The 26,875-nt window shown below is 39.8% G+C and overlaps 1 protein-coding gene across 2 annotated transcripts; it reads right to left on the bottom strand.

The window, feature by feature from the left end:
* Nucleotides 1–19: 19 nt before the first annotated feature.
* Nucleotides 20–20,186, bottom strand: appl2 (adaptor protein, phosphotyrosine interaction, PH domain and leucine zipper containing 2). 2 transcript variants are annotated; one of them, XM_084364972.1, is made up of 21 exons: nucleotides 20,072–20,186; nucleotides 17,417–17,515; nucleotides 17,007–17,066; nucleotides 15,189–15,260; nucleotides 14,156–14,243; nucleotides 13,686–13,727; nucleotides 13,534–13,592; nucleotides 12,962–13,108; nucleotides 12,092–12,174; nucleotides 11,742–11,894; nucleotides 9,092–9,280; nucleotides 8,950–8,992; nucleotides 8,625–8,681; nucleotides 7,568–7,662; nucleotides 5,888–6,034; nucleotides 5,639–5,691; nucleotides 5,305–5,479; nucleotides 4,418–4,454; nucleotides 4,133–4,288; nucleotides 3,987–4,034; nucleotides 20–3,119 (listed from the first exon to the last, which is right to left on the bottom strand). In XM_084364972.1, the coding sequence occupies exons 1-21, from the start codon at nucleotides 20,126–20,128 to the stop codon at nucleotides 2,988–2,990; spliced, it is 1,992 nt and encodes a 663-aa protein (XP_084221098.1). In that variant the 5' UTR covers nucleotides 20,129–20,186; the 3' UTR covers nucleotides 20–2,987. The 2 variants fall into 2 exon arrangements, with proteins under 2 accessions (XP_084221098.1, XP_084221097.1); XM_084364971.1 differs by having other exon boundaries at nucleotides 8,950–9,280.
* Between the last annotated feature and the right edge of the window lie 6,689 nt (nucleotides 20,187–26,875).

The following is a 26,875-nucleotide window of genomic DNA, read 5'->3' as shown; positions in this document are numbered from 1 at the left end:
AGAAAAACAGTTACCTGAGTACGAAAAATGATTCATATTTATTAAAGATTGCATGTTAACATGGTTTTAGAAAACTAGGACAAATTAAATGCAAAGCCTTATGGGTAATTATGTCAACTTCAGCCATTTACACAAAACAGAGGGGGAGGGGAGATAATGCAGTCCTTGCTATATTACTGACACTACACCATGAGTACCCAGGTTCTTTTCCTGACCTTGCATTACTTACAAAGCACAGATATATCAAGACTACGCAGCACAGCTGTAATAAGTGTTACGGACTTAAACAGGCCACATACAGTAAAAGGATTTGGTTTCTTGACCAGATGGTCAAGTAGAGAAACTCCTCTCTCCAACTGAGCCATCAATCAGAGGAACAACACAGGCAGCCGCTTGTGTAGGTCATCAAACGGGAAACAAATCTCAGACTGTTGTTCATGGATGCACTAAGCATGTTTGTATGCATTGCTGTAGTTTTATTGATGGTGTGGCTGAAGCATCTCAACCAGCACCCACAGAAGGAGACAGACAGAATTTTCTTTACAGCATGAGAAGACCTGCTGACACGCATTTATATCAGGCAACACAAAGAGAAATAGTTCATTGTAAGGACTTAAAGCAAAAGTTTTACATTTGGGGAAATGCGCTTATTGCTTTGTTGTGGAGAGTTAAATGAGATATTGACCTATCCATCAAATATTTGATCCTTAAATATCAGTTAGCTTAGCACCAAGACCGGAAAAGCCTGGCTCTGTAACCAACTCCACATATCAGCAACTCTTAAGCTCCCTCATTAGGTCATGTAAGGGATAATGCCCAATGAGGTTACCATTATCAGGAATCAACTGACATTTTGGAGGCCAGAACCTATGGAAAGTCCATTAAATTCTAATTATAGACACCTCAAACTTTGTTTTCCCCCTTGGACCATGGTAACTTGCCAAAGAAAAAAAAAAAAAACAAGACCATTCATTTATTTTTTCTTTCCTTTCCAGGCAGGACTGAGAGAAAAAGTCACAATTGCAAATCTGTCTTGTTCTTCTCCACCACAGACGGCTTCATGGATTTATCAATACACAGCACGGTTTGGGTATGAATATTTCAATGAGTCAGGAAGACTAGAGGAACATATTAAACTGCACAACCCCTCTTCTGCTGACAGCTTAACAAGGGGGATGCAGTCCCCTCTCAGATCGCCTGCTGTCGTTCCCCCCTCTTTCCACACGGACAAATGTCATCTCCCATACAGCGAATAAGCACATTTCTCTAAATGTCAAACTATTCATTTAATTCCTTTGATAACAATGACTAATGTCATGAGCAAACAACATAATCATAACTAATTATTTCACCAGTAGAGCAGGCAGTCCTAAATGAAATATCTACACTTTATCCTTGTTTAACACGAGGTTCTGCCAAGAGCTCTGATGAAGAGTAGAAAAAGCAAGCAGACAAGCGAACGCACCGGTCAACACAATGTAACTTTCACGATCAACGTCAAGTCAGTGGTTTTGACCTCGTCTGTATCACACGGTACAAAATATGTCACATTCACACAGTGCACCATGGGCTTCCAATGTCCACTGAGATCAACGTGACAGCTCAAATGGGCTGAAATGGAACAGAACTGCACTGTGATCCAAAGGGAAAGCAGAATTACACGGATCAATCACTTTCTCTTTTCAGCTTCTCTGATCTGATTACTATTCATATGTATGAGCAAAGCGCAAATTGCTTTTCAATGAGTACATAATACCCCACTGTGGTTTGCCTACATGCGTTACGGTAACATTTCAGTGATTTTTCTTTTTTTTTTGTCTTACAGCTTAGTGCTCAGTGTAGAGGTTTTAATCTTCTGAGAAGGGACTCTGAGAGAACACATTGTTTAATCATGCACCGCATCAGTCCTAGTATACTAAATCTGGAAGCTTTTAATTCAGCCAACTCTGATTAAACATCATATAGACACTCGGGCAGTTCATATTTACAAGGGCTTACAGGAAATGAAGTGCAACTTGCTTTTAAATTTCACTAAAGAATATTTGGGCTTCTCAAAGAGGACCTCACATAGAGTACAGATCATCTTAAGACCTGTTTTGTAAAAGGTAGTGGAGAATAATTTGAAAGTAAAATTTGACATTAATTCAGGAAGGATGTCTGTGTAACCTCATGAGTGCAAAAAGAACAACAACAAAAAAGCCAATTGTGTCCACTGCTTCGACACTCATGCTGACATAGTAACGATACTAACAAGCCACTGCGACAGCCACTGCTCTGAAGATGAAAGGAGCCCGCATGATTTTAACCTATTTTTAAGTCCTTCATCTCCTTAAAAGTCTAGGATCCTTCAGATTTCTCAGTAAGTGCATTCTGTAGCCATCAAGAGTTATTAAACAGATATTATCCTCAGAGGTGCATTAACTTTTTTGTACACAAAACAAGTAATAAACGCCAAAGTAGTTGCATAAGAACATTCAAACAAGTGTAAAACAACATAAAGGAATGAACTCTCCAAACCCCAAACTATGTAAACCTAAAAAAGAATGTAAACCTAAACTGAAGCACATGATTCACCACCTTCTGTTACATGGCTGTGGATATTAAAGACAATAAAACACAATCAGTACCTATATAGTGTCCCTTTTGAAGTAAGTACCACCAACAGTGGCGTTAAAAACAATTCCAAATCCAACCCATGCTACATGTCTGACCGTAGAAAGGCAGATCAAATGGAGCGCCCATGAGATGTGCTTTTTGCATTGGTCAAGGCAACCCCCTGCTCACGTCTTCTGCTTTCATTACAGCAAAAAACTGGAGATCTAGTAACACAGGGTACATGGAAGTGAACTACACTCTCTAATATGGATGTTACAGTACCAGAGTTAGGGCTAGGAGGTCATGATAACACCTTCATCCAGGGAAAGCCTTCTCTCCTGGGGAAAAGTTGTGGCCCAAGTCTTGGTTTTTTATTTTGGTCCTAAGCGGGGCTAGGCCTCAGACTCTAGGTCTTCTTGTCCTGCTCCGTTGGTTGTGTCGCCCTCCTCAGGCTCCAGCAGCAGGAATTTGCCATCGTTGGTTAGAGGCATGTTCTTCATCAGCTGGGCCAGGGCCTCCGGGTCCTTGTTAAAAACAAAAAAATAGAATTGATAAGTCTATCTGCTGAAGAAGTGGCTTAGTTTTTTGTATGAATTCCTCAGGTTGTGACAATACATTTTGAAATGTTGATAAAATGAAATGTTGACCATCTCCCTCTAGTGGCTGTGTTTTTGTTTATCTTCATCATCATCTAGCAATTTGTAGAGGTTTTTGTTTTCACTTTGAATCTTTTTCTGTTGTTCAGCCACTGAAAAAAGCTACTGTGAGTCAGTGTTGTCAAGCTATAAAACCAAAGAAACAATATATAATAAAAGTTGGTAGTGACATGCCCAGAGGAACACTAAAACATTTTGTTTCCTTTGTAAAAGATGTTTCCCAAAAGATGAAAAAAACTAATAAAAAGACAGATGTAAGACCATCAAAAACTTGAAATAGCATAGCAGAAAAGATTTTAGAGACAAGGGATATTAACAAAAGCTGGATGAAGTAAAGTAAAACACAATAAATACTTCAAAGGGAAGGCAAGTTTGAAATGTTCTTCTAAAAGTTATCTACAGAGAGGATGTTCTGGAGTCTGGGGGCGTATTAACTGAGCGCAAAAGATTTATCACTTTAGATAGGCTCTGTGTGATAAAAGTTTGTCTCAAATAAAACACCATCAATGATATAATGTCCTCGAACAGAAAATGTAATGTCTCTGTTCTGGGGAACATTACCATGGGAGGGTGATTTACTTTCCTTCGCCACTTTAAATATTTATATAATTGTGTTATACTTTGTCCTTTTGTTTGTGTCTTTAACATAAATGACTTTATCAAAAAAAGTCTAGAAATCGGTATCGAGATTAAATGCAATAACTGAGCTCTATGTTTCCATGATGATGGCGATACCTTCTTGGCCTCTGTAATGTCCTTCGCCAAGCTTATGGTGTAACATATCTGTGAATGAAGACAAAAACATAAACTTCAGTATACATTTGTGCATCACTTGACATGTTTCTCCTCCGTGAATAAACATCAACGTTTGGTGTATCAACCTTTTCGCCCTCAGTGTTGCTCTCAAAGACGAAGGCGCTAAACGAGGGCTCTCCCTCCTCGTCTCCGTCGCTCCAGTCTCTGCCCTCCACCACAAATCCCATCAGCCTCCCGTTTTCTTGGTGGGCTGCAAACTGGCACACCTCTCGGAGCTGGAACTGAGAGATTAGAAGTGATGGGGAGAGAATTAAAGTTTTAAAAAATGTGGTAGGGAGTTAAATTACAGTGAAAAAGACTGAACATGAAATTGAAGAGGGAAAAAAGTGATGTGAATCTGATGAACTCACACTTGTTCTTGTAACTTGAGTCTGAGGGTCGATCAACCTGTTGTGAAGACAAAAAAGAGACTTTCAAAAGAAAATTAAAACACTGCAGCCTTGACTTTGAATTTGTTCGTTTCTGTTGAATAGCCCTTGTCTCTCGTTCTGAGTCTTTTGTTATATGACGCAGATACGAGCTGAAACTTCTTACAAATGTGAAAATCAGCCGTGGGTTAAGCAACAGCTTGACGTCACATGTTTTTGTTGGATAACCTGAGTGGCGTACAAATATTTATGCTCTTCCTTCGAGTTCTTTTCTCTTCGAAGTCGTAGGTAGTGATGTACAGCACTGACGACCAACTTTTAGCAGGTCATCCACTTACGATGAGCCTCAGTGCAACATTTTTTACAGGTCCTATGCACCTTGAAATGTACGCACAGTAATGCATCACCTGCACACTCAGTATTTCAGACAACTTGGATTAAATAGGTCAGGCTTTCACAATACAATTTTCTTGTGCACAAAGACATAAAACTACACACAAGTTAGATACATTTTAATACTGTATATAGGACAATTTCGCTGTAAGACATGTATTAAAGATGATGTTTCCCTGTTGCGTTGCAGTGTATGAGGTTTTACACTGTATAGCTGTGATCGAGGTTCAGACCAGACTAACACAAGGCATACAATGTCAGATTAGATTATTATTGCAATTATAGGATAACTGTTTCTCCACAGGGCAAAAAGACCAAAAAGACTGCTGACAAACTACTGGCTGCATTCACCAAACATCAGCATTCTTGGCAGATGATAGTATTGAAGCCTTTGTTTGTTTTGCATATTGGGTGTCTTTGTTTGTCCTCAGAGATGGTATTCATATAGCAGTCCATAAATAAGTGATAAATCCTACCTGAGGCTACTGCTGGTGACCATGAGGTGGGACTCGGTGGTCCTGAAGATGTTGTGTATGGCTCGGGCAGCCAGCACCTGCCTCATTGCTTCATAGATGACTTCCTGGTTGTTGCCACAGCGCACCGCCATTGAGCCCAGGAAGCGCACAGCGAATACTTGCTGCAGGAGGGAGTCTGTGAAAACATGAAAACATCACCCAAACACAAACGTGTCAGCATCGTAAACACTCAGTGAGACCTAACGAGACAAATACAGGCAGGGACACTCATGAATGAGAGTACACAATGAGACAATAAGTGGCATAGTTGCATTTAGAAGAGGAAAATGGTTACCGTCACTTTCTGTTGAACACTCGTCATCTGTTTCTCCAAATGGATTAGTGCGTCTGTCAGGAAGGGAGCACACACAGATCAGCAAAAAACACAATTAAAGCCCTGCAGTGAGCCATTTGAGGTTCCTGGAAATCATTTGATTTGAAAGAGGCAATCTTTCAGGGAACTAGCATCACCACCTATGAGCACCATGTCCCCACTTGTCCCTCATAAACATGCACCCACGCAAACTTCCTGTTGTCCACTCACCTCCCCCCAGCCCTGTTCTGGTCCAGAAACTCAGAGGCCGGCAGCATGATGTCAAACTGAATCGGTGTCCCAGGTGCTATCAGATCCTCTGGTTCCGGGGCTGCCCCTGTCTGGGAACCGCCAGCAAGTACACCTCCTGGCTTCGCTCTGCAGGAATGAGAGGGACAGAATGAAGATAAATAATAAAGAAGAAAAACACAGACCACTCAACTTAAAGGACAGGTTCACATTTTAATCTTATAAAATATTCCTGTGTCCATATGTGAATCAAAAGTGTTAATTGTTTCTGTCCACACTGGCTACAAAGTCCCCTCAAAGTTACTCCAATGTAAGTAAAGGAGGTAAGATTTGTAGTCCGGAAAAAGGGAATTATTTTTTAATAAAAACTTTAGAGTGCATATTTGCATTGAAGATGGATTTTGTCCACTATCACTTACGTCTTAATTGCATTATGAAGGTTTCTCTTTACAGGGAGTATGGGAGAGGATGGTGTACATGTGGGTTTTTTGTTTTAAGACAGACTTGAACATACGTGAACCTAATCTTCAACTGTTCAGTTCAATCGGACACATCAGGGCCTTTTAAGCATCCCAGTCTCGCTCTGCCAATGATGACAGCAGCGGATTTACCATGTGATTTTTTTTTGTTTAAACAAATGGTCATTTATTTCAGGTAGACTTGTCCTTTTTAATCAGTGACCATTGATTTGCTGGCTACAATCACAACTGTCTTTAGCCAATTTTTATCATTTGTAGCTGGGCAGTTGGTTTAATTAAGCTAACAGCAGCTCCATGAGTTGGTTGAAAACTCTTACTGGCTACTTTTTCAAGCTGAATCCTGTCCAATGAGTCTTAACAGCTAGCTAGCTACTTTTGCACTTGATTGCTACACACTTTATATCTTGCTGCAAGAATGAGGCTAAAGCTACCAGGTCCTTGGCCAAAACAACACAGACAGACGCATAGCATTACTACAGTTGATGTGCTAATAATCTGGTATGAAATGGTCATAGACGTTGGAAGTATGGTTAAGATTGGGTTAAGTTTCTATGTTACATTGGTAATAAGCTAGTTATGCTGACATGCTAATGTGTGCTGCTTACGTTGGAGACTTAAAAAACGAAGTCCCCCATCTAAACTTTTTAGCTACATATGGATTATCGCTCTTATAAGAGTCCCTTGTTCACCACTTCAACATACTCAGATATTCAAAGCTTGACAGGCCTGCCATGCCGAGTTACCCGATCAGTGTCTGTGGGAGGGGTTTAGCAAAAGGTCAGATTTAGCATTAAAGAAACAAGGTGGAGATTGTTTTTTCCAGTTCAACGGTCCGAACATCCTCAGTAATCATAGGTTGACATTTTGTTCTATCTATCCCTCCTGAACCACCTGAAATAATGTCAAAATCACAATCACTTTATTCAAACAGAACAAAAAGAAGTCATGTTTCCAGTGTTGCACTGACAAAACGATTAACGGTATTTGAAATAAACACACTGACATAAAGAGTCAAAACCAAAACAATGCCAAAAGCATGTCACATACAGGTCAAAAGTATTGTGCAGGTTAGTCCTTGATTTTCAAAATTAAAATCCACTGTAAAATATTGAATTTGAAACTTCAGGAGAGGATGTAGTATGTAGTGTTATGAATAAACCCTTACACAAGCAGCATGCCTGACCTGTCAGGGTTGGGTGATCCTTCTGGTCTTTTCTCAAAGCTAGTGATGGGCGTGACTGCCTGGATGGCGGTTTGGTTCAGTCGGATAGCCACAGCCTATCAAGAAGCAGAGATAGTGAAGCATTTCTGTATCAGCAAGTGGGTCCATTATAAAACCAGAACAATGTGTAAATCTGCCTTAAATATTTAAAACATTGCACCCACGCTAGACTTTATTTACTTCCCAGCTTTTCACGTGTGCCTGAATTTTATGAATCACCATCAAAAATACCCAAAATGCCACAGAAAATATACAACTTTCTAAAGTGTCTTCAGATAAACAACTTTTTTTTAAATGAAACTCCTACGATGCTGCGCCTTTGCTCCCGAGATGCCGAGAATGTAATTTACAGTTATGTGACACTACACCAGAGATAAAGCAACACTTCCCTGGAGCCAACCCTCCTGCAAACATGCAAGATTCTGGGATTGAAAAGCAGTAAAACAACAACAGCTGTGAGACACTTAAGAGAGAGGAGGGAGGGGGTCTGTGTGACAGCACTGGAATGACGCCGTAACATTTTATGTCTCTTAAACAGAGAACAGGTTCCTCATATTTTGTGTTCCTAATTAAAGTTGTGGGGCAACAAAAAGATCCGTTAGTGCCTAATCAAATAACATGGCTGAGGTCCTGCCTATCACGATCAATAAAATGTTTCTGATTTAGAGTTAGAATTTTGTTTACCTTTATATTTTTGGTTTACTTGGTGTGTTTTAACTTGCAGTGTGTGTGTGTTTGTTTGTGTGTGTGTGTGTGTGTGTGTGTGTGTGACAGTCGCACCGCAGTATATGGATGTCTCCTGTTTGATAGGTAGATGCAAGTCCCCTCTTGGTCATTTCTTAAAGTATATTGGTACTAATATTTTATGTAAAGCCTGTAAAAGAAAATTTTCTGTTCTGTTTTGGTTTTGTCAAAATGATGAGAAAGAGAGGTCCCCACTTGGCAGGTGTGGAGTGACTGTCCACTGTTGGCAATAAAGGTGTGTATGTGTGTGTGTGTGTTTGAGAGTGCCCATTACCTCTGGGTTGTCAGTCAGGTAGATCTGTCTGGAAATGTTGTTCACAGTGCAAATCCACTGAGAAAGAAACACAGAGATCCAACATTAAGACCTCCTCGAGTTCAGACACAAGCCGCCTGAAAACACTTGACTGATACCAGCTATGACAGGCGAGTCAGATGTGTCCAAGCACAAAAACCAAATATGAAAACCAAACAAATGAGTCTCGACAGCTCCTCTATTGCTCTATGACAGACACTTGTTCCAGCAGATATCTTTGGGATGAAGACGTAAATCAATAAAGAAGATCAAACACAGCTGTTTAAACGGACTTGTTCACACTTACTTCTTCATATTCCCTCTTGCTCTCAGCTTGTAGAATCATCGACCTGGGGGCATCAACAACAATGGAGAGGATTAAATAAAGTACCTCCAAATATCTCTTACATGTTTGAGTGTAAATCTCATATGTAAAGACGTGTGCATACGTTTTGCCTGACGGGGATGTTATCTGGAAACAGTAGCGTCTGTCTTCGCACTCCACAGCCATGACGGAGCTGTTGTCCAGGTCTAGCACCATGCCTCCCGCCACCGCCCCACGGGGCTGACACATGAGGTTCCCACCCTGGGTGAAGAAGTACAGTCGGTCCCAGGCTGTGGTCACTAGGCCTGTTTTACTGGAGCACAGACGAAAAGGGGCGGTAAGAGTGGATAAAAGTCAGCACTACAGGATGAGATTTACTTATGGTTTTTGATGTCACATTGGAAAGTTTAATGAGTGATGACTATCTTATCTTAAGATAAGATTTTATCTTATGGCTTATCTCTTAGAAGGTCAAGGATTTAATGCTGGATGCGACGGAAATTTATAGCTCACATCTGATGTACATATGAGCTTTGCCAAAATAAATATACACCAGAAGTATCTTTTAAGTCCTTCTCCGGCTCACTAGTTGTAAAGATTTGTGTTATTTTTAAAGACTTAAAAACAGCTAGAGATTTTTATTTCTCCAGTATGAATAACCTGCATAAAAGCAGTCTTATTTAGACATAATTGGAAATTACCAAACAGAAATTCAACTTTTATTTTTCTCCAATTAATGTTGGATAAACACAACATTCAATGTTCAGACGCTGCCATGACTTAGCAGGTGTTGAAATAGCGTGAATGGATAGTCTAGTCCAAGTCAGTGATATTGTCAGCAAGAATTATAATTAGCTAAAGCTTTTCATACAGCTGATCATAAACAATACCACTGATTATATGACTTGACTTGTGATCTGGATCAATATGCTTCTGTTCATAAATGCCGAGCTCTTCAAGAAGAGGTTCCACAACGTTTGACTCTGGGATCATTGTTATTTCTTAAATTGTCCTAACTTCAATTAATAATCAATGACAAGAATACTTCTTAGTTAGCAAGGGTGGAAGTAACTATTAAGCAATTAGGTATTTTTTCAAATCTGTAATTTTACTTGTAAACAAGTATGCATTACATCATGTAATCTACTCAGTTACTTTTAAAATCATAACTGAGTACTGAGTACAATTTCAATTATCATCTTATTCTTTCATCTGCATCTTTGTAGCCAATAAGGCCACCTGATCTCAAACAGACCAATGTTTTTCTGCAGCAGGACCAGGTTTGGAGAGGTTACTATGAGCACTGAGCTGAACAGAGCAGGAGTTGGGAGTCATTTAGACTGAAGATTTGGAGAAACAGAAACACCTTTGATGTATTGCCTGCTATTGATAATGCATTAACAGTTAATAAAGTAAATAATACTCTGAGTAGTGTTTGGGAAGAATACTTTGTGCTTTTACTTTTTAAAACTATTTTAATACCAGTAGTTTTACTTGTAAGTTGTAAGTGAGTAATATTTCAGTAATTTAACTGTACTCGTTCGATTTTCTGTACTCTTTCAACCACTGCTTCTAAGTGATAACTGAACATTATGAAATATATCCAATACAGTCACCAATATTCCTCAGTGTAATCATTCATGAGAAGTTGAACTAGAAAAGTATAGAAAAGTAACTTTTGTCAACACTTCTGTTAACTTGTACTATAGTTTTATATACTTGTTTATAGTAATATTGTTTGTTGTTATTTCAAAACCCACATTTCCTCCTTATTTCCCATATTATTTATCATTTTATACTCCACAATTTTAAACATAAATTCTCTTTCACATCTAAATTCTCAAGTTGTCCTTAATCCTGGTTTTTTTTTATGAGTGCTTGGATTTTCAGTGCTCAGCTGTTTTTCAGGTTTCCGTGCCTATGAATAATAATGAAAAAAATATACGACAATGCGCTTTAACACCGACTCACTCAGGGCGACGTGTTCATGACTCATCTGAATTGCTCATCTATGAGCCTTACTCTTTCACATTCTGTTTATAAAATACTCCAAAATAAATTTCCTTGGATTAATATGTGGTTCAGGCTGCCGTGGGTGAGTCAGACCGTCGATATTGAGAAACCATTTTGAAATAGCAAATGTTCTCTGGACTCAGCTCCATTTGACAAGCGTTTGAGGCTGCTGGCAGTGAGTGTCATTAAACAGAATGGCATTCTGTGGAAACCTTTTCTCTGGTGTCACAGACATTTGTCAAAGACTCTGGATGTATATGAGGGAGAGACAGAATTTGACAGCTCTGACATTTCACTAAATCACATTGCAGGCTCCGTCTACAGCTCTACCTCCTGAAGCCATTAAGGAAGTTTCCCTTCTCATACATCCACTCTGCAATAAGCTGACAGCGCACACTGTCAACATGTTACCTGACCCACCGTCTGCTGTGACAGACTTATTGTTTACTGTGCTCGTGTGTTTTTTGAGCAACTTCAGCAAGAAAAGCAAAAATCATTTCTCCGTTTGGTTATTAAGACATTCAAGACCGAATATAGCTGCTGTATATTGATTGCACCATCTATAGCACAGACTTAATCCCTGAACAAAACACTGAAATGTCACATGACAATGAGGACAGATTAAAAGCTTGTTCCTTGGATGTTCAATTCATTGTTTTCCCCAAGACACCCCTTAACATATTGACTAGCAAGGAACGCTATGTGAATAGGAAGTGTCCTTGCGTTTAAGATAGGGGCATAATATGTATAATTAATCTTACTTCCTAATATTGAGGTAGCCAGCCTTCTGGATAAGCGTGCGATTGACAGGCTCAGTGTCCTTATCTGGCATATAGACGGTGTCCTCCACAGACAGAAGCTCCCTCTGGGCCATACGCATGGTCTCCGCCTCCGAGTCCAGCTGGGCCTGGATACTAGACACGAAGAAAGTTTTAATACAGGCAAAATTCATCAAAACTGATTATCAGAAATATACATTTTTTTCTGCAAATCAAGCATTAAAACACAGGATATTCAGATGCGGATGCCCGATATAATTATTCATTGATTATGGATGGTTCATTACATGTACTTTATGCATTGAAATGAATGTTAATAAGACAGTCTTTACTTTTGTGTCATGGTGGACACAGAGGCGAGAAAGCAGTCCATCTTCTTTGACACCAGTTCAATGCCTTTCTTGAAGAAGCTGATCTGAGAGATTAGAAAGAATAATGAACAAATTGTTTTGTGTTTTGTTCATTTTTATAGTCACACTTTTATTTCAAATAACAATCACTTGGTCACCAGTGGGGCTGCAACTATTAGTTATTTTCATTATCAATTAATCTGCCCTTAGTAGCTGTAGTATTTGTGTTTGAAAAATTACTAGAACAATTACCCCGTTTTTTAAAAAAGTTGCAGATTAATTTTCTGTTGCAGCTCTCGTTACTTGCTCATAGTTTTATGCATTTAGTTTCAAAGATGAAATGTTCTTCTACCCAGTCGCTATATTGCCTGGGCACACTAACAGCTGTAGGACTGGGTATAAAACTTGATACTTTTATGGCGCCGACTGAACTGCCTCGATACTATCAAGTATGGAAAAATGCCTTGTCATTCGATACCAAATTTTAATACCTAAGGAGTTAATCTCATCAGCATCAGTGAGCCAATAAGCATGCAGCACGCTTGTTGTGCCAAGATCTAAAAGTGCTGGTGATTGGCTGTCTCAAAGTGCACAGGAAAAACACTAACATCAGAGACCGGGTGGTGTGTGTGTAATGTAATCTTTTGTCCTAAAATTGGTATCAAAAAAGTATCCTTTAGGAACCAGTATCGAAGTCAATGTGTTGCTATCAAGTTTTTTAATGATATCCAGCCCTTAACAACTGCCACATGTAAACTAAATCAGTTCCAATGATGAAGCCACTTCTCATTTTTGAATCCTGAATTTCAAGACTGGCATGATAATGTAATCTGGCCCACAGCCGCTCAGTACCTGTGCCTGTGTGTAGCCTAGCATAGGTTCAAGCATAGCTACTCTCTTGCGATACTGCAGGGCGTTGAGGGCGCAGTAATACTGCAGTGAGGCCTGGTGCTGCTTCCTTCTAGTGTAGGCCACCTCCTTCACCATGTCTGACTTCAGCTGTCCGGACAGGAGAGGTGGGTTAAACGTGCAAATACATATACAAACTTGTCCAGCAAAATCTCACTGTCAAGCTCTGCACACACACTCATGCATATGCAAACACTTTCTCCTTTTCTCATGCACATACAAATAAGCAACAGAGTCTAATTATCTTGTACGCTCAAGAGGACATGGTGACACATTCTATAGAAGTAAATAGCAGTGAAATATTATCATTGTAGCCATTATTATTACAGCATGTTGCTGTTACAGTACTAAATCAGATGAATATTTAATTCTATCTATTGGTATTTCAAATGATTATAAAACACTCCCACTGCATTACCAGAGCATTACTACACTGCAAGGCCTCTTACAGCTTGTGATTAATGGGGAAAAAGCTCCGTAAGTGAAGCTGAGAAAGCACTTCCCAATCACTCTACCTTCTCATTCTCCTTCTTCTTGGGCAATCGGCTGTATTTGACCATAGCTGCCTCGTGCTCTGCAGGAGAGGAGAGGAGAGGAAGGATATGAGGATCAGATAGTAACTGCAGGCTGTAATTTTTTTCTGAAATAAGTTTGGATTCATACGTACCATCGGTGGCGATGCCGAATATTTCCTTCAGTGTGCTTATCTCTGAAACATTCAATTTATAGAAAGCTTTGTTAGCAGTATCTAAAATAGATCCGCAACTTTGAAAAATGTATTACTGCTTGAAGTAGACAACTCAAGCTGTTGGTTGATAAAAAAAATTAAATTATCAATAAAAGAGACATGTAGCTTTGTTTGGAAATGCGTGTTTTGTTTGAGATTTTTTAATAATTAAAAGAATAAGGTCTATGCTTTAATATTCTCCTATTATTACAGATAAAAAATAAAAATGATCTGTAATAATGACAATGATGTGTTATGATGGGGTTTGGCTAGGGACCTTAGTTGCAGGTAATTCCCTTTCTCCTCTGCCATTCACTACTAACAACTTGGCAATAAACGGTGTAAAATGCCTCCAAAACGCTTTAAATGAATACCATGATATATATTTGTTTATGTGTGTGTGGCCCTACCTGTGAGGTCTTTTTCCCGGAACTGGATCAATGGGAAAACCATGCTGTCAGCCATCTGGTTGGCTAGCTCTGAGTGGAGCGAGTTCAGCTGGACCACACGAAACAGATTATACAAAAATATCAAGCACTGCATACAGACACAAACAGAAAGTGTTCCCCATGCCAAACATCTTGAGAGATTTCAATTTATTTTACTACATACAGTCACACACACATGCTGCCAGCTACTCCTGCAGCAATCTGGAAAGTACTATTTTCGCTTAAATGGGTGCAAACTGTAGACAATGCCTCTGCTACATCATAAAAAGCCCATATTGTGGAGTAGTACATTACATAGAGAGCATAATAAACCTTCTGTTTACTCTGATATTGCAAACACGACCTCGTATCGCACAAACAAGCAAATCCTGCTATAATTCGCTATGCTTATCAGCAAACTACACTCCAACATCTAACAAGCTGACATCCAGTTTAATCTGAATGATTTAGCAAGTGCTAAAGTTCACTGGATTAGATGCAGGCCTAATTCTCACTGTAAAATTAGTTTTCCTCTGAGGTAAAGGTCAAGCAAACAATCAACCTGTGTCCTCTGAGCATATGTGCTGGAGGATGTGTGTGTTCTCAATCCTTTTGAGTGCTGACTGTGCAATCTTTGTGGACCCCCATGGCTAACAGTGAGAGGCCCATCTGTTTCGTCTATATACCTGAGCCTGTATACACCTCTTTCATTCATCCATCTATCCACCCTCAGCTGCCTCCCTCTAGCCATCCATCAAGTGCAAGAGGCACCGTATCAATCCCCCAGTTCCCTTCTTAGCATCAGTTCCGGTCCTACTGGGACGATAATGATGAGGTCTTTGCATTGAGGTCAATTTCACCCGCGTGCTAGGGAAGCACAGGTGCAACATCCTTTGTAAGATAAAGAGCCATCCACTGAATGTTCAGCAGTTCATCATCCCTCTCTTCTGCAAAAGGAGCAGAAACACACGGACACACACACACAAAGCAACAAAACTGCAAACATAGTCCTCACCTCCCCTACAGTTTTGGCGAAGCTCTGCAGCGTGGTGATTACCTCTTCATCACCTTTTCCAAGGGCAAAGTTCTGGACAGAAGAACAAAGGGGGGAAGGCATGTTTAAACCATGAACTGCATAATGTACACATCTACTATAGGCTATATATTACGGGAAAAGGATGCCTGGCACATCACTTTCATGGAACAAGGCCAAAGATGCTAATAAACCACATGCTAAGATGCTGAGCCTTGTTTAAAGGAGCATCAATTACTTTCTGCTATCCAACATTCACCATGCACTCCAGAATGTGTTGACTTCAGCAACTATTCATTTAAAGCTATGACATTTAAAGGGTTTCACACTTACAGTACACACTATATACTATATATTGTCTTATTTACTTGATTTTATGCTTCCAAGGTATTTCTAGGGGTGGCTATGGCTCAGGAGGCAGAGCGTTCATCCACCAGTCGGAGGGTCAGTGGTTCAATCTACATGTTGAAGTGTCGAAGATATAAAACAACAAATTGCCCCCCGGAAATTGTTCCACTGGTGTGTATGTGTGCGTATGAACAGTTTTTGGCTCGTGGTGAGCAGGTGGCACCTTGCATGGTAGCCTCTGTCACCAATGTGTGAATGAATGAATGCTGACTTGTGTTGTATCGCACTTTGAATGGTTGCTAATACTAGAAAAGCGCGATATAATTGCAGTCAATGTCCGATTTTTTTATTTTTTTACGTCATTTTTATCATCATCAAGTGGGTTAAATTTTTTGGTCTTATTTTAAATTAATTATGGCATTATATTCCCGATTTTTGTGTTCATTCTGTGTCTATTTTCCTGTATTATCATGACCCATCTGAAGGCCACAAGCTGAAACTGATCGGTCGGACAATAAAGTTGTTCTATGTACTAAAAGTGTTGCTGGAGATTTCACCTCTTTGAAAGATGCTGTCCAAATAAAGCATTTTTGTTGTTGTTGTTGTTGTTATACCAACAGAGTTGCACAATTTAAAGGTCCTTCCTGAGGATTTCACAAAGACAAATGTAAAATGCAAAGATGAGGTGTGTCTCATGTCGCAGACACATGCAAATTCATGCACGGAAAGAAAAAGGTCAGATGAAAATAATCACTGCTGGATTTGTCACAACAACCCATCCTGACAATGCTTAGAATATAGGTTTGACTTTTTCTTTGCTGAGGGAATCATACATATAAGCACATAAGCAGCGTTAGTTGGATTACTAACTCCCTCATGTATTCTCATAGCGAGTGTTTGTTAAGTCACAATCATGGTCTGGGGTGTAGGTTTGATTCAGAAGTTTGGAGGACAAAAAAACTATATAGAGGGTGATTAAATTGGTTAAAATTTAGTTTACTTAAATCAATATTGCACTTTCCATATCAATGGTAGTATAACAAACAACAGAGATGCTACAATAGAGTGTAATGCACACTACTAAAAAAATCAGTTTATTTTTTTTATATAGTTAGAAAAATCCTTTTTTTGCATCTTTTCTACTGTGCTTTACTGTCTTGTTCAATGACAGTGAGCTTTTAGGAAAACATTAACTTTATTTATAAATATTACCTAAGAAAAAACTTTGGCAGAGGTATTTCTTTCAGGCTGCTATCACCTCATCATTAAAGTTAAGGCAGCAAAGAAGCAAGAAGGCCTCAACACCCTAGCTGCTGCTGCGGAGACTCTGACAAGATTACCAACCATTTTTGTCAACTATTCACCTCTCTTGTCTGGACTATGGTGGCTGCACAGTCAGAGAACAATGTTCAGAGACACTGCAGTAAGTAATTAGTAAGTGCCCATACTTACTTTCTTCTCATATTCCAGAAGCTGCTGTGAAAGCTGCTCTGTGGCCAATCCCATCTCACTCTGTTGGGGACAGATAGAAGAAAAAAGGCTAAGCATTACTAGGGATTTGCCTGTACATTTGTCATAAACCCTTGAAGGAATAAAAGGAAGTGATTGGACAGCAGGTGAATCAGGGTTCAACATGGAAATTCAGCTGTGTATGCATATAGGATTAAAATGAAGCATTAATTGTGATGGCAAGTGGCTCAATGAGGCCTCATCTACAGAGAGCGAAGAACAGAAAAACTACAAGGGTTTCACACAACTCACTGCATATCACACACACAAAAAATATGAGTATGATACCCTAGTTTGTCTAGCTAAGGGACAGAGTCTACATTATGTCCATCTGTTAGTGTTTTATTTAGTACCTGGGCTCCAAACACCCGCTGCAACGATTGTAGCAGCTGGTTGGTGTAGGTTGTAAGCATCCCAGCATCTTCCTCAAACACACTGAGCAAGGAGCGAGTCTGCGGGATAAAAAATCAAAACACACACTTTTGACGATCATGATAAAGAGGTGAACAAACAAGATGATCGCTTGATACTAAAACAACGCTTAAAGAATTTGTCTCCAAATCAATTACAGATTAAAGGACAGGTTACTGCTGCTACTTTGGATTGTGGATTTTGACATTAAGAAGGGACATTTTAATGGTCAGTATGAACAGCAGGAATTATTACAGCAAGCAAAACTTCATTCAGTGTTCATACGGGCAGCTGACTTTTAAGACTGATCTGAAAAACTGTGAAACAATTCTTTCACTATTTTGATTCTTTTATTATTATTTTTTTTTACGCAAAAATGTCAAATATTCTCTGGTTCAATGTGAGAATTCTCTGCTTTTTTTGCCATATAAAGTATGTCACTTAACTGATATTTCTCATATTTTGGACTGTTGTTCAGGACAATAAAGCAATCTTAAGATGTCTACTTAGGCTCTGATTTAGGCATTTAACCCTCAAAGACCTAGACAGCTGCTGGCAGATTAAAATAGCTATTGTTCAAAAATATTTAATAAGTTTTGAACAGCTAATTCTATACTTACACTTAGAAACTTCGCCTGACATGAGTTTTCAAACTTTTCAGTGGTACGACACATGTTGGGCATTCAGAGGCTCCGTAGTGAACATGATTACAGCATCGTGTTATGAAGCATTAATTCATCAAGGAATCCCAGGTAGTTTCTTCCTCTGGGCCAATGCAGAATGGTTGTAGCCAAGCTACTTTTTTTTCATGCTCAATAGACATGTTATCCATATAATATATATAATAAACTTCCTGAGGTGTTGTCTATGATTACAGCAAACACAAAAACACCAAATCTTGACTGGCGTCTTTTAATAATTCTGGTGAGTTCATCCATTCTCAGAAGATGCAAATGTCAAATTGGGACTTTAAATGAGCTGGACTGAAACTTTGGGGTCTGAATCTAAACATGTACTGTATGACACTTGATGCTGACTGGTAGAATACGATAGGAAAAACAAAATAAATACAGGAGAGTGAGGCACCCCAAAAATTGTCTGGGGTCTTTGAGGTTTAATCGATTAACTGAATAATCAATAAAATAATTGACAGATTAATAAAAATGGAAAATAACTGCTAGTTGCAGCACTAACTGTAAATACTAGTCTTGGGACAACATTAGCTCCAAATGAGTTTAAAACATTTGTTTTAACCATTAAGTGATAAAATCAAATGTGTTTAATACATCTGGACAATCAGGCAGAGCTGGACATATTGTATTTGTTGTGTCGAATGTTCTTTATCCAGTGTTTGGGACAATTACTAAACACTTTTTACACAGCATCTAAATTAAGATACCACCATACCCCTCCTCATAACCTTTAACTCTTAAAAGAGATGTACAAGAACATTGCTGGAAGTGTAAGGACACTGAGTGAAGGGTGTGGGTTGCTGCAGTATGTTGAGGCAAATTGAAGAGACGCTTTAAAGTGAAAGTCAAGGCATAATGATTTTCCTGCAGGCTAGGTATGCAAACCGAGAGAGTCCTGTTTGGGTGTAGTATTTTCCCTGCAAACAGGTGCAGCAAGGCAGGGCTGGTATTGCAGAAAGGCACACACCCATCGGCTAAAGTCTGTTTACAGTTCACTCCGGGTGACTTTTGCCACAGAAGGAGTGAGAACCAATTCACACTGAAAAAGATATCATCTGGAATATGTCAACATTGGCCGTGTTCACATTTTACTGCAGAGACACACCAGCCCTGTTTCTTGTTAGGAGAAAAACATGAAATGACCCTCCAGCATGGCTTGCACTTAAGCAGAACCATCAAAGAGGTCAAGCCCTGTCTGGGGGAAGAGTGATGCAGAAAATACAGGCTTCATTAGATGTGCATAATAGCAACGACTGGCCTGTATTCCACCCTGGTATGACTGATTTCCTTACATGACGTCTAGAATAACTTTCATACTGAATTTCAAGCCTGTGAGCATCAGACAACATATGGTATTCACAGATGACAGCTACCACTGCTGCCCTGTTGCAGACTATTGACTAATTCCAAGGGAGTCCGATAATGGAAACCCCTCCCACATCCTGTGGACCAGGCCCAGTTCGGCTCCAGGATGGGCTCTGGCCCAAAAAATCTAACTAAGTACGACATAGGAAAGTCAGAAGATTGCAAAAAAACAATTGTGGTTGAGCTATGGTCGTGACATCTTCCACAGTGGTCTGAGTCTGGATGTAAAGCACAATATCATCTCTGACAGACAAGAGGAGCTCTGAGACGAGCGTTAGCTTTGTAAATACACCATAAATGCACGCAAATGCTGATAACTGTGACTAGCTGTGTAAACTACAACACTGTTGGTACAGACACTCCTGACGGAGGGTTATATTCTCAAAACAGTGTATCAACTGGGAGCTGTCATCGACCAGTGGACACAGCCTACAACGGGAACAAGATATCGTCTGGGCTAGTAAGCTAACCCCGGCGCTCCTCACGGCTCTTTATGTGACAGTCGTGTCTTTAAACGTGACATAACCCACACAGGCCTACCTGAGGACTGTCCTGTAAAGCCTCCTCCAGGAGCAGTTTGTGATGTACGGCCGGCATCTTGTTAGCGGTGGAAGAGAAGAAATGGGAGCATGAATTATTCAGAGCGTGGACTCGGTTTCCCAGAATCCTCCGCGCCGGCGAGAGGAACACGTAGGAGTTGGAGGCGGGCCCAAGTCTGATCTCATCCACAGCCACAAGGAGCAACTAAGTGACCTGTAGAAACTGCAAACATGTCGCTTTAAAAAACAGATATTCGTATGAATTTATGTTGAATTTACTCGTTATGAAGATGTTATTTGTTTTCCAGCTTAGCTTCGACGAGCGGTTGGTAGTTGACTATTAAAGTGGAGGTAAGGTACGTTCAAGGTTTTATCATTTTACTATCAACAGTGCCACCATGTGGACATATGGATAACTACATAGTTTACTTTTAAACCAGAATCCCAACCCTAACAAAAACTTGCACAACATCTGAGCACAACAAACGTCGAAAGATAACCTTCCCCATAAATTCCTGGTTCAACAAGGTGAGTCTTTCTATATTCAAGCAGTTAAGTACAGTTTTGAGGTACTTTACTTTATTAATGGAATTTAACAAGGTATATTTACTCAAGTAATGTACCTACTTTTGAGGTACTTGTACTTTACTTGAATATTTCCATTTTCTGCTACTTAACACTTCCACCCCACTACATTATGGAGGCAAATGTACTTTTTACTCCATGGCATTTATTTAATAACTTTAGTTACTTTGCAGATTGCATCTGCATCAGGGCCAACGTAGAGCATTTTTTCTGCAAATACAGAAGCCCTGAGGGGAAAGTGAGAAAACTTTCTAAATTTGATTTGAATTGTTTTCTTCCTGTATTTATGAAGGATAATCTTTCTAAACTTTTTTTTTGTTTTTCATGTGTGAAAGCTAGTGACCTAGTGAAAAGTACACATGTCACATGTACTCACCAAGTCCTGGAAGTACTGCTCATGTCATCTCCTTTGTCATTACTGGGAAATTATGCACAGAGCAGTGATGTCTTGAATATTGTTGGCGCTACTGGCTCTCTAATTACTTCACACAACTTGCAGAGGCGGCACACATCCGGGGAAATAAATCTTGTCCTTGACTGATTCCTTCCTAGATGATAAAGGGAGTAGTCATCACGTTGTTGTGCTCTTGAAATGTCAGACACTGTGACAGACTATGTTCTCTGATGCCACGTTTCCTCTTTTACTTTCATATGATCTGATGTCATTAACACCATTAACATCATGCTGTATGTCCTCTGACAGACCTCCAATATTACAGAAAAAACAAATATCTACCGTGAGAATGAAGCAAGGCATTTCCTCCTGTCTAATAATCAAATTTGTGTCCGTTAAGTTTTGATTGAGTGTACTTCCAATCTACAAAAGAAAATAAATTAGACTATTTGCTTTATTTGGACTGATCCAACTTTACTATGAATTGGTGACCTTCATAGCACTGAATGGAAATCTTCTTGTGACATTATATTAAATGATATTGATAAGTTTTGAAGTAAAAGCTGTTGACATCCGTACTTTACTGTATGTCTATTAATAGCGTCATATGTAGTTTTTACCACTGGAAGTTTCTCTATCAAAATAAAACAAGAGATGTTTGCTGAGTGTCGTGTGGGCAGAGCTGCAGCTCAGGCCAGCTCTAGAGGAGAGAGTCAGGTGCAGAGCCTGACCTTCTGGAGGAACAAACACCTGAAATCACATTGAATTATTTCTGATCCGGAGCCGATTACTGACGGGAGAAGTCAGAGACTATATTTTAACTTTTTGGATTAAAAAGTGGATTTATCTTCACTCCTGACTGCGGCAGCGGTCCGTGGTGCTGACCTCCATTGTCAGGTGTTTTAGAGTTATCTGACTGTTTGGGGCCAATTAACACAATTTATCCTGCAGTCAAAATTGCTTTCCTGGAGGTGAACACACCATTAAATGACCGCCGTTTCTGATGAAAATCTTTCTGATGTGACTCAGGCACACATGTAATGTTTGACTCACTCTCTGAGTGTATCTTGGAAGATATAGCAACAGGCGACCGAATGAAACGCACCGTTACCTTGGGTAACTTGTCGATTTCACTCGTTGGACTATTGTTTGAAACATCTGAGATAATGCAAGTAAACAACTCAATGAAATACAGTTTATTGTCATGCACAATTCTTACATATTATATCTACAGGACTGTCTTTCATTTTCCTCTTTTTCTTAATTTTCTTTCTGCTTAACTTGTCCAGTTTTTTTTCCAGTTTTTCCTTTCATATCGCATGTCTTCATTGTATTTTAATTTTCAGGGGCCCAGAGACACAAGCACATGCTTCTCACGAGGATCTTTAAATAAACATACACATATGGTGAAGCCCTGGCCTACACACTACAGTGAAACAAGGCCTCCGGTGTATGTTGTTGCCACATCTATTTTGAGAGCAGCAATAACACCTCGAAAGCAGATTGAGCACATGAGCACACAATTTTAGACATTTTAGGTCTCAATAATTGACTAATTGACTTGGTAAGATGCTCATGTCTTGTTGTGTTGTGTCTTGATCAAGTAGACAAGCCATGACAAGCAGTGTCTCTTCCTCATCAAGCTCCCATGCAGCCTGAGGAGCACATTCCTCCCCCCCCAGTGGATTTGTGTTGTTTAATTGGTTAAGTTGTGGCTCTAAATTAGATCAGGCTTTTCCAGTACTGACTTTAGTAATTAATTGTGTTTGCTGACTCGGGTAAGTCTGGGCTATAAAAAAAATATGCTTGGTGTCAGTGGAACTAACCTGGATTTAACAAAGCAGTGATTCAGCTGACCGATGAAACACACTCTCAAGAGAAAGTCAAGAAGAACTGTTAGAGTGCTAAAGCCTGTGACTGGGACAGTGTGTTATAAAAGCACACAAAAGTACCCATTCTTACAAGTTTATTACTGTACACCTGCCCTTGAGCTAAATGCATAGTGTCAGCATGCTAACATGCTCACAAAGATAACGGCAGCATGTTTATATTTAGTTATATAGTGGTTCCACATTCACATTTAAATTTTGCATATTAACATTGCTAATTATGACTAAACATAAAGTACAGCTGACGATGATGGCAATGGAGTTAGTTTTTGCAGTTAGTAGTTCATTATCCAAAGTAAAAACAAGTTAAAACTGCCAGAATGAGAATAAACAGTTGTGTCACACTTAGAATGACTGAAACTCAGACAGCCTTGTTGCCTGTAACTCCACCACCATCCCCTCCCACTACCGATATGAAATACGATATATACGATACAACATGTTTTATACAAATATTATTGCAGTACGTTGCCAATGTCACGCACAAACCTGAACGTCTCTGTGGTTTGCAGAATCATTAACTGCTAACATTTTATCCAGGCGACTGGGCTGACCTGATGATGACACTGGGGATCACTAAAGTTATTACAATTCATCCTGGACATTAATATGCTCATGGCAATCCATCCAACAGCTGCACAAAACACTGCAAAAAAACACAATGGTGAACCTCTTAATGGTGCTACAGAAAAAGTCGAGAGGACACCACAAAGTCAGTAGGATTCACCTCTGGGCTCTATAAATATCTGTATGAAACTTTTCCCAATCCATCGTTGTTGAGATACTCCAGTCTGGACCAAAGTCGTAGACGGACCAACAAACTGACATTTCCATCCTTAGAGCCATGCGGTTATCATTTATGTAACTATTTATAGATGCTTTCCTTTCCTACTAAATTTGTAATGGACAATTCCTGCTCTCAACGCTATCCTCTTTGCTGCTAACACCCAATTTTGGTCCAGGAGGAAAAAGAAAACTAAACAGTACTTCTCACCCACCAACAGTGCCAACTCGAAGCCCTGATGGTAAGAATGTCCACGTATGCTGTCTAGATTTTAAAGCCTCAGTCTTAATGTGAAAATGACTTGCATCCACATTTAGGTTCGAGGTTGTTTGTGCAGAGATCCCTGTCCTCGGTGAAATGACTGAACACGACACACAAAAACAGCTAAATCTCTTCTCATTTTCCCTCTTTCCAGCTGGCAAGCAACAAAACTGCACATCACATCCAACAATTGGGGTATGTTCTTTGAAAAGGTGTGAAACAGTGTGCAATGGGCTTTGAGGGTAGCCTACCTTTTTTTTTTTCGTTCTCTGGATGTGTCGGAGGTGTCAATCAACTGAAGTCCTTTACAAATGTGTCCATTACAGTTTAGTTTTACAATCATTTTTTAGCATACACCAAAGTATTTTATACTAAAGTTTTTAATAGAAAACGTTAAACATTTTTACTTATTGTATGTGTTGATTTGATCTACAAACACAATAAAAGGAATGACATCATAAAACTTTGAAACGGCTTTAACAACAAAAGAAATAGGAAACTATTACCACGTTCTTCTCATGGCCCTGGTTCTATTTTGTTTGTTCAATGGCATCATGTATGGCTTAATGTAGTCTGCAGGAAAGTACGAAAATGCAATCTCGACGTGCCTTTTTATTCGATATGTGTTTGTTTTCCTTCCATTCTTTCATGAAACAAACTTAGATGAATCAAACAAAAGGAGTAAAATATAATTTAAATCACCCTAAACCAAAAGTAAAGCGAGTTCAGTTTTCTTGTAGTTTATTCAGGGGCTACTGCTCGACATTCACTACCATTTTTGCCGTCCTCCATCTGGCGTCCTTCCTTCCTTCAGAGGAAATTGTGTGCAACACATGCAGCTGTGATTACCACCCAGACTTTTTTTGAGGTCTTCCATGGTCAGGTTCTTCAGCCGTCTCCATTTCCACTTTAAAAGCCCAAATGCTCTTTCAATCACAGCTCTGCTTGAGCTGTGAGTGTGTTGAATTTATTTCGCCTCAGGGATAAGTATCCATTATCTCTGTATGATGTGATGAGACCAGTGCTGAGTGAGCATACAGAGTCTTCAAGCACTTCCCATTACATCCACCTGTATGTAAACCAAACTCATCAGGCTCCGGAAATACAAACGGAAACATTAAAAAAAAAAAAAAAAGTTGTGTGGCACAACATCGTGTCCACCGCAACACATTTCTGTTTCAGTTAATGTTTGCTACATTTTTTTCTGGGCTGAACGCACAAAATACATCCAGCCAGGCTTCAAAGCTTGTGCTTGTGGCTGAACCACAGTGGTTTGGACCAATCAGCATCCTTCAAGGATCCACTGGCAACTATGGGCCTAGTTTAGGTGCGACGGCCTGCGAGAGAAGCGACTGTTTGATTGAAAACAGCAATGGCTGCTCCTTAAGAGGTTAGCAGGAGGTTAGCTTAACTGCTAAATCATCTGTTATATGTCCATCGCCCCTGCAATGCTTTCCAGCACCTCCTGGTGAATCCTGAGGCGTTCCCAGGCCAGATGAGATATGAATTCCCCCCATCGAGTTCTGGGTCCACCCTGAGGTCTTCTTCCAGTTGGTTGTGCCTGGAAAAACTCCCAAGGGGAGGCAGCCTAATCTGATGCCCGATCTACCTCAGCTGGCTCCTTTAGATGCAAAGTAGCAGCAGCCCTACTCTGAGTCTCTCACTCTATCTCTGAGTCTGAGTCCAGCCACTCCATGGAGCAGACTCATTTATGCCTCTTGTGTCCCTGATCTCATTCTTGCAGTCACTACCCAGAACTCATGACCATAGGTGAGGGTTGGAATGTACATCGCCTTGTAAATCGAAAGCTTTACAAGACGCCTGCATTGTTGTGATGGCGCACCAAACCACCTGTCCATCATAAGCTAAATTTTCCCAACATAAATACAGGATAATGAAAACAATTGTTCTGTTCTGGTAAAAAGTTGGATAAGACATAGAAATGTCTTTTTAACTTTGCTGCCAAACAGCCTCTGGCTGTTACTAGGCTACACACACAGCCAATTAGTTTACTGTATCTCCTGCTCTGTAATCACTTATACAGTGTTTGTGAGGTAAAATGGCGCATTGTGATTTTTAAACTAAGTGAGCTTTAGATGAGCTGTAGACTGTGATGATGTTATCTTTTTAACTGACCCAATCACCATAATAAATGTTAGCTAAGTACGTTTTTCTGCAAAACCACAGATGAGTTCAAACTGAATATTTCTTTATGTTGCATTTCTGTGTAAGTGTATTTCCCAGAAACGTCAAACTATTCCTTCACTGTGGATCAAACGGTCTAATAATCATGTGCTCATCCTGAATATGAGTCATTCAAAGACTTAGTGACAGTACATGATTTCATTTACAGCTTCTTTGAATCGTGACATTTAACGGGCACCTGTGGGAACCAGAAATATCTTGTCTAGCACAAAAAACACAGTGTCTCAACCTGACAGACATCTTAACATCGTACGATAACACCACTGACTGAATGTTAGAGTAATTTTCTCTGGCGGGGGAGTGCTAATGTAATGCATCCTGCCACCTAAACTCCACTCACATGACTGCTCTCGTCAGGGCATACAACAGCGTGACTGAAGAAGAGAAAACCTGATTGTATTAAGATTTATTGGGGGCTGTAAACTGACCTGTGTGTGACCTTTGTGGTTTCATGAAAAGACCATTCAAGGTTTTGTGTGTGTGTGTGTGTGTGTGTGTGTGTGTGTGTGAATGACGATCCTCTGTGTTTCAGCACTTTAAGACAATATGAGGATTTCACAGGATGTCACAAACACACACACTCTCACTGATATATTGATGTCCCTTAAATGGATTTCATTTTTTTCCCCACCTTTATATAAAAAGGAAGCTCGCCATTGGTTGAGTCTCACCCCACCCTCCGCCTCC

This window comes from Pagrus pagrus, assembly GCF_965226575.1.
Source record: "Pagrus pagrus genome assembly, chromosome: 10".
Lineage (NCBI taxonomy): Eukaryota > Metazoa > Chordata > Actinopteri > Spariformes > Sparidae > Pagrus > Pagrus pagrus.
This window is presented reverse-complemented; position numbering and strand designations above follow the sequence as displayed.

What these genes read in the sequence shown, in the direction of transcription:
- appl2 (XM_084364971.1), bottom strand. Translation starts at nt 20,128, where the DNA reads ATGCCGGCCGTACATCACAAACTGCTCCTGGAGGAGGCTTTACAGGAC. An exon ending in TTCTGGAATATGAGAAGAAA is followed by an intron (nt 15,261 to 17,006) that starts GTAAGTATGGGC and finishes TCTTCTGTCCAG; the next exon opens with AACTTTGCCCTTGGAAAAGG. An exon ending in ACATTACAGAGGCCAAGAAG is followed by an intron (nt 3,120 to 3,986) that starts GTATCGCCATCA and finishes GTTTTTAACAAG; the next exon opens with GACCCGGAGGCCCTGGCCCA.